General features: G+C 30.9%; 1 protein-coding gene across 1 annotated transcript in view; it reads left to right on the top strand.

The window, feature by feature from the left end:
- The window catches only part of LOC128182853 (phospholipase A2 inhibitor-like), a 309,453-nt gene extending 299,514 nt beyond the window's left edge, over window positions 1-9,939 (top strand). The window contains exons 16-23 of the mRNA XM_052851613.1: window positions 110-1,314; window positions 1,448-1,776; window positions 3,062-3,245; window positions 3,575-3,623; window positions 3,857-3,952; window positions 4,469-4,598; window positions 4,797-4,883; window positions 5,908-9,939. Coding sequence (XP_052707573.1) covers window positions 110-213 — 104 coding nt within the window. The 3' untranslated portion in view covers window positions 214-1,314; window positions 1,448-1,776; window positions 3,062-3,245; ... (3 more) ...; window positions 4,797-4,883; window positions 5,908-9,939. The remainder of the gene's footprint in view (window positions 1-109; window positions 1,315-1,447; window positions 1,777-3,061; window positions 3,246-3,574; window positions 3,624-3,856; window positions 3,953-4,468; window positions 4,599-4,796; window positions 4,884-5,907) is intronic.
- The last annotated feature ends 3,118 nt before the right edge of the window (window positions 9,940-13,057 follow it).

Genomic DNA, 13,057 nt, shown 5'->3' with positions numbered 1-13,057 from the left:
ACCACAAAGATTGTCAGTTTAGTAGCGCCAATAGAAGATAGAAATTGAGACATGCTAAAAAGTAATTTTTTTTTAATGTAGAATTTATGAGTTTACTTGTGTTTTATAGAACCAGCGGTTACCTTTACAAAATCAAAAGACGGTGCCCTTACACGACAGACAGTCAAGACAACACCGAGAATCGGAGACCAGCATACCACAGGTAAAAGCTGACACTGGTACACTAATATTAATCAAGACGACTCAAATTGTGTGTAATTGTTGACGGTTTTTTTTTGGTCACTGTATACAGTACAATGAACATAATTATTATCATGAATTGTTGAAAAATGGAACAATTCAAATTTCGCGATCACAAAACAATATTAATAGCGTCAATGAAAAATACCATTTTATATATGCAACCCCCATCCCAAAAAACCCAAACAAAGAAAAAAACCAAACACATTGTTTAAGCTTGCTGATTCTGGGAAATTTAAGGCAGGCATTTGAAATCAAGGTTCATTAATCTAAAATCAGTGGAGCTACTTTTGACCAGACCATGAAATCTCCAGGCAGGTATATGATATATTTTATTTATGTTTATTATATCTAATTTATGTTATATGTGCAACTTTATATTTTGTTGGAAATTGAAAATATTGAATATAATTAAAAGCTGACAATAAGTATTATATGGTTTACACATGCATAAAGTTTTAGATTAAAAACTCAACAAAACTATTCTATATGGTATTTTTCCTACAAAAACCCGAGAAAACATTTTTCGCGCAACATTTCGTTTGCTGAACCGTAGTAAGAAAAGATGTTCAAGATCAACGTGCGTTCCAAAACGTCGAAGAAAAAAAACCAAATCAGCATGGTCAAACAAGGGTATAGTCATTGAAAATGTTACTATTATTAATGAATCAAGGTAAGAAAATAATTGCAAATAATTATGAAATATATTACACTTGCATTGATGTCATAGATTGTTTACTTTTATCATGCAAACATAGATGACAAAGATCATCCAAAGTATGCATATGTAAATATACAACAAAATGTACAGGTTAAAATAGCAGCCCTCCGTTTATTTTAAAGGAAAATCAACTAGCGACATTCCTGTTGGATTAAGATAACTCTTCCGCTAGAGAGAGATTTCTCAAGTGGTGACCTTAAACATCGAGGTAGTTCTAGTGTTGGTACTTACTGTGGTTCTTGACCTTGCTGTGGTGTGGGCGGCAGAGGAGCGCCATCGTTCTAATTCCTCACTATGGACGAGCTCTCCCATTACCTTCAAGTATGTAACGGATCATTGGGTACTTACATCAGGTACAGTAAGTTACAAACAATACAACTGCAATACATGAATCTCTTATGGATTTATCCTTACAACATAAGACCTATGGATTTTTTATTGAATATGGTGTAATGACTAGGTTTGACATTATAACTTTCTTTTCAGCCCAACACCACTACATACAGAATACTACGCCCGAACAGCAAAGCTACTAGAAACATCAATAAGACACATACTTTCTGATAATAATATATTGTTCCTGCAATGTTTACTTTCTAGCAAACTTGATTTTTTTCCAAAGGTATGTTGCATTATAGTTTGGAATTAATTATGTGTTTTCCTTTAAGTTAGAATGCTCCTTCTGCTAGAGAGAGAATTCTGTACTGGTGAACTTGAACATCAAGGTGGTTCTAGAGTTGGTACTTACTTCGAGTCTTGACCTCGATGTGGTGTGGGATGCAGACGTGCACCATCGTTCTACTTCTTCACACCTGGTGAGCTTTCTAAGTATCTCCAAGTACATGTATGTAACTTCTCATAGATGTGAACTTACATTAAGTATGACGATATTTTTGTATCCGACGTGATGATGTCATATCCATGCCACTGTTTCAAATAATAGCATTATGGTCAAAATATATTTTTTAAAAAAATATTAATCAATGAAAAGTCATGTATCACATGTTGTATAATCGTTTGATTTAAAATTGATGATAGATAGAAAAAGAAATTTTATATAAGAATTGTATGTTTATTTTGCTGATTTGATTATTTTTCTGTACATCTTTCTAACAGATCCAGTTTTGCTAAAGATGAATTTATTCTACATTAATTTAATATTTACTATTACCTCTGAAAATAGTTAAGCTATTGCATTCAGTTAGCTATTCCCGCGTATAATTGACGTCTATGAACGACTATACTCTGTCCCGGGTTATTGCTTCCACCACTTTTCGCTTGATATTTCGATAATAATAAATGCCTTTGTGCTTAAACTACGTTCATTCACCAATATGAAAAATGTCCAGATTATCTGTTTTGAAACGCCCCCTCTACCGCTTCAGGTTTCAATACACATCCCAAAATAGAAAGTCTACGGAGATTTTGCATTGTATCAGCCATTAATAAGCCCGGGTATTAACATTGAAAAATTTAGCGAGGTGTTCCGAGTACTTCCGAATGGAGAAAAGATGAAAACATTTCCCATTATAAATCTCCGTAAGAAACTTGTTTTCGTACCTGTAAATTTTAAAGAGTGAAATGGGATAATTTGTTAATGAAGATATCTTGGATATTTTCCATTTCGTCGATTTCAACTGCACTTCTTTCACGGGTATGTGTATTTTTATTTAAAATGATCAAAAAGTGATGGAAGCAATAACTTGGGACAGACTATAGTAAGTTTGAACCATCTGTTTATTTGCTTCAAGCCATAATTTAAAAAAAATTCAGCTCTAACAACAGAGTGTTCCAGATTACTCTTTAACATACTGATCGTTTGGCAATAACCAAGTTTTCCTGCAATGCTACAGCCAACGTGTTTCATTTTTCTTAAATGTTCATGCACTGAAACATTTGCTAAGCACGCCTCAAATGTGAATTCAGTTGTTAGACTGCATTTATTTAGTACGTTCCTACGATTAGAGCGGATCTTATTATGACTCAATAATTTGTCAAGCTGGTGTTTCATGTTCATTTTGTCCTCGATATTGTTAAACATTATTGGCAATCTGTATAAAAAGCTTTAGTCATTTTAACACAATTTTCCAATGCTATAAGGATATCGTCATTTCCAAAGCAATCAACAACAGTCCGAAAGCTCTTGGGGGAAAATAAACCAAACCTGAAGTGCTCATGATATAATATCAAGCAAAGACCAGAACCAGGTCAAAATTGCTACATCGTTCTTAACATCTTGGGAGTTAGATGGAAATCAGCAACCCCGACGGTGGGACAAACGAAAGTATTTAATTTATATAATATGTACATTATCTTGGATAAATATTTAAACTTTGGTTCAGTATATATCAGTGTCAACGATATATTGTATATAATGAAAGCAAAAGTTGTCAAAAGAAATGTATGTTTAGTTTAAATACAATAATGAATTAATTAATCAAAAACGAAACTTAAAACTCGATTGCTACTTCAAGCATAAACAATAGTACCCCATACTAAAGAATGATTCACTTAGTTTACAAACAGAAAAATACACAGAGTAAAAATAAGGTAAATAATTAGAAATGATACATTCTTCCTTTTAGATATTTTACATGAGCTGAATTATTTTAGGTGCAAGTGGTTCACTGTTTTGCAGATATCTGTTGAGATACAAATAAAGGTATGAACTTGCCTATTGATTTCCAGAATGTGTAATGAATTCACACGTTTTGACATTCTCTATTTGACTTCCAAATTTCCGCCCGTATTTTATATTACAAACTGTTCCATTTAGTCCTGAAAAAGATATAGATAGTTTTTATGCAGTAATGTATTAATTAAAAACGTTAGCTTCATTTATCGTAATCAATCATAACTCAAGCATCTGAATTTACCTCCTCCATTCGGCTTCAGCAGTCAACAATGACACTATGGTGGCAGGCTCATTTTCTCTATCTACCAAACAGACGGCACAGATGGACAACATTACACTTTCTAATTCGGCTTAATGTAAGTTATATATATATATATATATATATATATATATATATATATATATATATATATATATATATATATATATATATATATATATATATATATATATATATATATATCACCTTTGTTGTAAGGTATCATTTTCCCCTTGTTTTTCTCAACAAAGCTGTTTGGATTTTGAAACCATAAATGTTTACTCCTTCTTTAATTCAAACATTTATTTGTTTTGTTTTTGTAATCGTAATTCTAGTAATTAAGCAACTACGCCAACTGATATTAAACTCTTAATTGAAATAAATATAGTGGATATTCTATTTTTAAAACAAAATGAAAAGTCAAGTGTCCCTGGGATGTGTTCGATTTGAGAAACAGTACTGTTTAAACACTGCACAATTAAATACGCAAAAAGAGTTTTTAATAAATGATAAGTGTTAGCTACACATTCCATAAATGTGAGCCTGATATATTTAGTATAAATCATTTAATTACCACTGAAAATTCATTCAAACGACTGTTTCATTTTTTTAGAGTCAACAGTGATATTGAAGTATGTTCTGTTGTATGATCAATTGCCTGAGATTGTCATTACGTACAGGACACATCACAAGGCACATACATCTCGACCATCTGAGTTGTTATAATACTTGCTGGAATGAATGTGTGTTTCTAATACCGCTGTTCTTTTTAAAAATAATTTAAAAATAAAATTTTTAGCAACACATGTTATAAATGTGACATTAATATGATTATCATATATCATTTGATTACTAGTGATTTATTTCTACAACTAATTCATTTTTTAGATTCAACAGTGATATTGAAGTATGATCACGAGAATTACAATGTTATGTTGTAGGATCGATCGCCGGTCACTACGCACAAGACATATCACATGGCACAGATATCTCGACCATCTGAGCAGTTCTAATACTTGCTGGAACAGGTATGGATCTCCTATACTGTAGTTGTTTCTTTTGCTGTATGTTTTGTTGTTGGTGTTGTTACTGTTTCTTTGTTTTTATTTAGTTTTGAATAAATGAATCATATCTATTGGCGATTGATAATTGGTTTTGTAATATGAGATTATTCTAATTTATATGTTATGTAATTATGAATTATCTTAACGCACTTTTAATTGATGTCAATGTAAGTCTTTCTTGATTTTCTCTCAAGATATTTAGGCATGCATCGTTCTTTCTAGGTTTTGATTTTAACAAAATAGTAGTTACCTACCTAATACCTCAATATCACAATGTTTATGTAATGAAGAATTTATAAGATATATTATCATAAGCCTGAGGATATTAAATTATGAAATCAACCTTGAAGTATCTATTTCCGTTTTACCAGTCAAATACATAAGTCGTTCTTACAGAGAGATAAGCCGATGTCTATACAAAAAGAACCAAGTCGTTCATACAGAGAGATAATCCGTTGTCTATACGAAATGAAAGACACATCGCAATTGCATATCAAAACACAACACAAACATTACACCAATATTTGTATTCATCATCTTAATTTATTACAAAAGTAGAATACACGTAACACACAAATTCTACAAATCTACATGAAAATATCAGATAAAAATGAGTGGTTTTAAGAAACAGTTTTACCTTCAGGTACGCATATAGCATGGAGGGGTGAGGGGCAGCAATTATTGTTTTTAATTTACATTTCATTTACAAGACGTAAATTAACATATTAACATACTAAGTTAAAGGAACGCCATGCTCTGCCCCCCCCCCCCCCCCCTCACGGATTATGATTTTTATGATAATGAGAAGTTGCATTTTTTTAACGTGTCAATATTTTTGGATGAGTTCGCCCCCCCCCCCCCCCCCCCCCCGTTACGTGTCTGATCTTTATGTGTTTATTTAAATAGTAACTTTCGTGATGATCAGAAATTTAATGTTCTTTTGATTTTCTTTCTTATTTACCGGTTTTACATTTTGTTTTTCTTTCAGATTAACCCTCAAATGTTGGATGACTTAGTTGGATTCATCAACTGATATGGACTGTTCATCCACTCAAATACGCTGCGACCAAGCTTATCGATATGACTGTTTTGATCATATACAACTTGTGCACTTTTTACCTCTATAACATTATCATTACCAATTAAGATTAGCTATATTCAGATAAATAAAGATGTAATTAACAGTATGAGCTGCATTTTTAATATGTGAGACGCACAACGTAGGATTGTTATTTTTTTTCCATATGACCCAAAATATGACTTTTTAAAAAAGAATCAAGTAGTCATAGCATGTAATTTTAATGTTATTTAAATGTTATTCTGAGATAAAATGTTATTGGTACCCCGTAACAAATAAACCTATCCACGCTTTTGTTTAACATTAACTCCTTCCTTTTTATCAGGTAAAAAAATGAAATTAAAAATGGCTTTGTGTAGTTAACTTAGACTCTAAAACAACAAAGCTAGCATTGATTTAAACATGGTTAAAATTTGGTCTACAATCTAGTTGGCAGATAAAATGCATCTTAAAGAAATAAGTTGATTACTTTTTTTAAGTACATGTGATAATTTTAAAGAAATACTTCTGAAAAAATATAGATTTATTTTGAAATTACTCGTAGTCCAATAGTTTGTTTACTGTATTTTTATCATTTTTTTACAGAATGTTCAAGGTAATAAAGTGTGTAAATAGGTCATAAAGATTTCAAATATTTTTTTTAGAACCTCTTAATATTTTTTAATCTTATTATTAGATTTTCATTGTTTTGTTTCTGGGTTATGGTCACACTTTTAGCTTAACTATTTTGTTTCCGTTTACTTTATTTTCAACATATTGATGACTTCATTTCAAATTATTGAAGATATTCTTAATATTATATTTTATTTAAAAAGAGAGATACAGTGACTCAGTATTTTGTTCAAGATTTTCAAGACGTTGTTAACGGCAATGACATATTTTATTTCCGTATGTAATGTATTAGTAAGTTCCATAAAGAATAACAACTCTCAATATAAAGTAAATTATAAATCTCCTTCCTTTAAATGTAAATTGGGTTAATTTTGTTAAAGAAATAGCTTTTTGTTGTTTTCTTTACTGTACAAAATCTGAAAACGAAAATTTTACAAGTTGTTTTTATTCAACTTTATTTTTAAAATAAAATGTAAATAATGTACCTCGCTTGTAACTCGACATCTAACGTTCGATTACACTCTGTCCCGAGGTTTGGCTTCCACCACTTTTTGCTTGATATTTCAATAATAGTAAATACCTTTGTGCTCAAACTACGTTCATTCACTAAATATGAAAAGTGTCCAGATGAACTGTTTTGAATCGCCCCCTCTACCGCTTCAGGTTTCAATACACATACCAAAATTGAAAGTCTACGGAGATTTTGCATTGCATCAGCCATTAATAAGCCCGGATGATAACGTTAAAAAATTATGCGAAGTATCCCGAGTACTTCTGAATGAAGAACAGATGTAAACATTGCCCATTATAAATCTCCGTAAGAAAATTGTTTTCGTTCCTGTGAAATTTTATGAGTGAAAAGGGATAATTGTTCAATGAAGATATCTTGGATATATTCCCTTTCATCTATTTCAATTGTATTCCTTTCACAGGTATGTGCATTTTTATAAAAAAAATCAACAAAAAATGATGGAAGCAATAACTTGGGACAGACTATAGTAATAAGTCATCTATATGACAAAAAAGTAACTGTATTGTAGTTATCATCTGAAATTGTGACCAAATCCCTCTAAGATGTAAAAAAAAAATAACTTGTATGACCTATTTGTTAAAGCTCATGTGAGTTTTTCTGATCAAAATTTGGCAGGTGTCTGCTGCCTTCCTGTCTTAGGTCAATGCATTGATTGCTTACATTAATTCTTACTCTATGAATTGAATTGAATTTATTTTTGGAGATTTTTTTAGCTTTGTTTAAATGAAGAACCATGCCATCGTTTTTAAGGAAAACAAGAAAATAAGGTTTTCTCTTACTTTGCCGATTCAAGCCGTTTTGCAAGTTTCCCTTTAGTCTAGTTAGGGTTCTGGCTTAGTTATTTAACAAGTAATTTTATGACATTGGTTTGGTGAAACGTGGAAATGGCGCTTACGCGTTATCGTTTCCCGGTATTGTACACTGTATTCATAAAGCCATAGAACAAAGTATAATTTACTCGAGGCGGCGATCGCATTATAAAATTAGAGTTTGTTAATATATCATTCAGAGAAACATTTGAGCATTTTAAAGATGCTATTTTATTTTAAAGATATTGTATAAGCCCATATATAATGTCAATATGTACCAAAAATATGGGGATGAAGTAAAATGTTTGCGCTTTATCAAGAAATTTTCAAAGCGTCTCATAGCGTCTCATTGCAAAATTGATAACATTCGAGACAATCTCATAGGAAATCGGGGCGGTAAATACATTTTTTTAAAATTTAGAAATAATTGTAATAAAAGTAAAACTACTAATTTTCATCAACATATCTAGGGTAGAAATAATTATAATCGGCCTCATTAATGGTTTTTATAAAGATACACTAATTTATTGTAAAGTGATAAAGGAGATACGGATTATTCAACCAAGAAAATCATTTTTTCGGAGAGCATCGCCAAATGATGATTTTATTTTACTGGAGAAAAAACTCTTCATATATCCTAAGCATTCATGAAAGTAATATAATATACCGAAAGACATTCTGGCATTTTAAAAATTACGCCGTGTTTTAAAACAAAGCAAAAAACGTTGTGAATATTTGACTTTCTATGTCTATATTTCCATTTTATTCATATATTCAAATCATATATAGTTGAATTGGTTTCTGATATAAATAAAAATAATACTTTTCAACATTTAAAATTATATCATGTCTGTCTATGTCATGTGCTTATCGCGACTCTTTCATACCAATGAAATGAAAAATGCCGAGACTGCAAAAGTGGTCAAATGTAATATTTATTCAGGAGATAGGGCGGTTTTTAACCCTGTTACGTCTCTGCCTAGACCAATCAGATGGCGGGTTAAATAGAATTATTACAATGAGGTACAACAATGTTATTTGTATTATTAAAGCTAGCTAACCAATACCAGTTCGGTTGTACTATATTCACTGGAACAATAATGCGATCAACATTAAATAATAGTTTAAAAGAATCTTTTAATCTAATGAAGAAATAATGTTAATAAATATTAAAAAAAAAAAACTTTTTAAATAATCAAAAATTTATAAAGTGATTATTTTTGTCAATTGTTTACATTGTGAAAAAAGGTCATTTTTGATCAGGTGAGCGGTATGGCTCATGAGTTTCTTTTTTTCTGATGTTATACATTTTAAAACATATGTTTATAGAATATTGTTTGATTGAAAGGTGATTTGAATTACTTATTTTGAGATTCTTTGTTACAGTTATATTAATATTCTGGTATTCAATGTATAATGAAGGAATGTTGAACAATTTTGAATCATTTAAGATTACTTAGATATGTATAACTATTGCTAGATATTAATGAAAGTGAAACAAATCAAATGTACATTACTGACAACATATAAGAAGCCGGTCGGTTTACACCTTAAACATTTCTGAAGACTTGTCTTCCCTTGATGAAAAAAGAAAATTTGAATTTTATCAAAATATCTGCGGTAAGAGATTCATTTATTTTCATATTTTAATAAAAAAGAACGATTATGCATACAATCTGGTTAGTTTTGCAATATTATACCTAGATGTCAGTTTTGAATGTTTTTTTTATGTTTTTTTTATGGTATAGCTGATTATTAATATAATTGAATATATTATATTTGTTTTTAATTGACATAATAAATAATATAGGAATGAATTTTGTTATTGGTGTTTATTGTTTTAAAAAATATAAATATACATGACGCTTTGATAATAAACTGTAGTTATTCATGATTTCTAGTTTTGTTTTATGTCATGTTGTAAATGGTGAATTTACCGGGTGGCAGTAAATACAATTTGTCATGATTGAACCAAACAAACCTCGATGACAATACAAACAATGTAACACTAGTATAGTACACTGCTTGTTTAATGGTGTTGTCCCTTCTGCATCCGATGTCTTATAGGGCATATGCGTGCCTCTGATGTATAGAGTTTCATTTGATCTTAAATCATGGACAATTTATTAACATCAAGGCTTTCTTTAGATGATAGTTAATTTGTCCTTGAAAATATATGACCATGGCTTTATTTTTATCAAAGTTTAATTTTCTTGTAGAAAATAACACGTGTCAAATACTTCAATAGCTTTAATTAAATTAAGAGAGAATAATCATTTGAATCGGATGGCGCAATCTATTGATAAGTAATTCATTTCTTTGTTTATTATGTAATCACGTTTAATCGGCCCTCAGAACTATTGTTGTCCTTACTTAGCAGTTGCTCACAAATGTAAACTTCTTTAAAAAAAAACGACAAAACAAAATTGAAACAAACGACCGATTTTAAATTAGTAAAAACATCAATTAATTGTAAAAATCATGTACATCCCTGCTACACGGGCCATTTGAAATTAGTTGCAAAACTAGGTATTTAGAAAGATGCAAAATAAATGTTAATAAAATACAAATTAAAAATTCAAAAGTTTTGTTTGCATCAGACTTTAGGAAAAATTATATATTGTGAAGCACAGTACCGAGGAAACGGATCAATCCGGAACAGAAATCAACTCTTTTTTTTCTTCTTTGGTCTTTCTTTTTTATTTTTTTTTAAAGTAGCAAGAGTGAACATAAATATGTCAGTCGTACCAAATATTGTTTAGTATTAATATGCTTTCAATGATTTTTATTGATGATATAAATAACAAATTTCGGTGATCATGCGTAAAAATGATTGCCTGGACCCTAAGGGCTACGCAGAAAATATATAATCGAGGTTAAATCGGATGCCTTGGGGGAAAATTTTTCAGCTACCTTGAGCTACCTTGTTCCTGCGCGGGACTATGGGTACATTGTAACATGGCAAACAAGTTTATTTGAATCGGGATCTGAATTCAATACGATATATTATATGGACATGTTCAAAGGCGCTATAATTGTAAAGACAGTTGTCTGTTAACAGAACAGAAACAAATTATTCCTTTTTAAAGAAATGACAGACGTGTGATATGAATTGTCAACATCATGAAATAAGTTAATGTTATGCCCAAACTACAACATGCATCAAATAGCATAAACGCTATGGTTTGTTGCTTACCGAATTAGCATAATTGCTTTACGTTTAGTAGACGAGGCTAGTGTGCTTCCCGAATAAATTGTTTTACGCAATTAAGTATGATAATACATGATTGAATAATTATGTCACTAAGTTTAAATCTCACTGTCACTGCATAGTTAACAAACTAGTGCGAGGCATAATGCGTGCGCAGATAGAGAAATTCGGCGAATGTCTAATACTATACATGTAATCTTAATAATGTTAAAAGTATGAACCCTTTTTGGGGGGTAAAAGGCCAGGACTATACGTGATACAACGTATACATTAGGTGGTTAAAGACTGCTTCTTTAACATTTATCAAAACACTTTTTTTTCAATTAGAGGTCTACCTCTAGATATCTTATCACAAAATTAGGGGGCTAGAGTCGGGGAAATATCTGACAACATCAAGGCTTTCACATTTCCGTTAAAACATGTGCATATTGTCCTCGTATTGCAGTCCTTTTTTAAAGGGCAGTCACTTGTTTTTCATGTTTCATTAGTTAGTAACGTTTGTGAATGAGGAAGCATATGTATGGGTTTATTCGGAACGAATCGTATTTATTCAAGTGACAGTAAAGTAATGTATGATAGGAAGCTGACACTGTGGAAGATCAAATGTCTACTTGATTTTGAAACAATATCAACAGAATTACAAAGTAAATTGTCTACGGTGTTCTCCGTTTTTCCCGATTACGAAAGAGAGCACACGGCGGGTGTGACAGGTCAGCAGAGGATGTTCACTCCTTCATGGCACCTGATCCTACCTCTAATTTTTGTAGAGGTCCGTGCTTGCTCTTCTCCTGTTTTGTATTTTTCCTTTGGTCTTTTGATTTTAAAACACTGTTCGTTCTCACCCCATATCATTTTTTTAATATCTTCAAAAAAGCACTTATTTGTATTAGTTTAGTTATTTAAAGTTAAATCGATGACTAGTACTCTGTTTTCCTTAAGAATGTTGGTGATTTTCTGAACATTTGATGTTGTACAGAAAAGTATTGCAAATATTAAAGTTTGCATGTAAATGAAAGGTCAGCACGAACTATAATGAGCTTTTGACTGACATAATAAACATACAAAGTATTTAACGGTACACCATATTAGCATGCAGCACTATAAACATAAAACGAAATCACAATATTACAGCTACAATCACATGAATAAGACAATATACAAAGATACATACAAGAAACATATGTCAGATGAAAGAACAAAGTCACATTTGAACGACATATATGAACAAGACACACATATGCATGTACATGCACACATTTTACATAAAAATAATAAATAGAGCATACTGAGCAACCATATTCCTTGCCTTTCAAGGAGGCTCTCATGTACTTCAATTGTAAAAAGTTTGTTTGGAATTTTACATTTTTAGGTAGGAAATTCCAGAGAAATAGTGCTGCGTATCTTTAAGACATTTTACCATATGAAGACGTTCTAATATTGGTATTTCTAAATTATTTGAATATCTAAAATTGTCTTTTACTTTTCTGGAACTCACTAAGTCAGAAAGGCATCTAGGAATTAGGACATGTATAATTTACAACATTCAATAGCCATACTACGCATTTTGTTTTACCTTCAGGGATGGCATGCTTTTTGTTTAATAATGTTTCATAAGTGCTGTCGAAATCTTCAAAAATAAAACCTGAGGCTCTTTCATGATTTTTTCAAAGAATCAAATTGCCACACAAGAGGAGAGAATAAAGTTTACAATATAGTGATTTTGTTTGCCCGAGTTAGTACTGAACTAATACGTCCTTAAACATTAATTGCTGTGAATTGTTTTTTCTTCTTTTTTGGCAAATATTACTTATATGAACATCAATTTTGAACGTAGAAAAAATATCAATACCTATTAATATAACGGTTTGACAGCATAAGATTTCAGCCTCATCAAAC

Source organism: Crassostrea angulata, chromosome 5 (genome assembly GCF_025612915.1).
Source record: "Crassostrea angulata isolate pt1a10 chromosome 5, ASM2561291v2, whole genome shotgun sequence".
NCBI lineage: Eukaryota > Metazoa > Mollusca > Bivalvia > Ostreida > Ostreidae > Magallana > Magallana angulata.
This window is presented reverse-complemented; position numbering and strand designations above follow the sequence as displayed.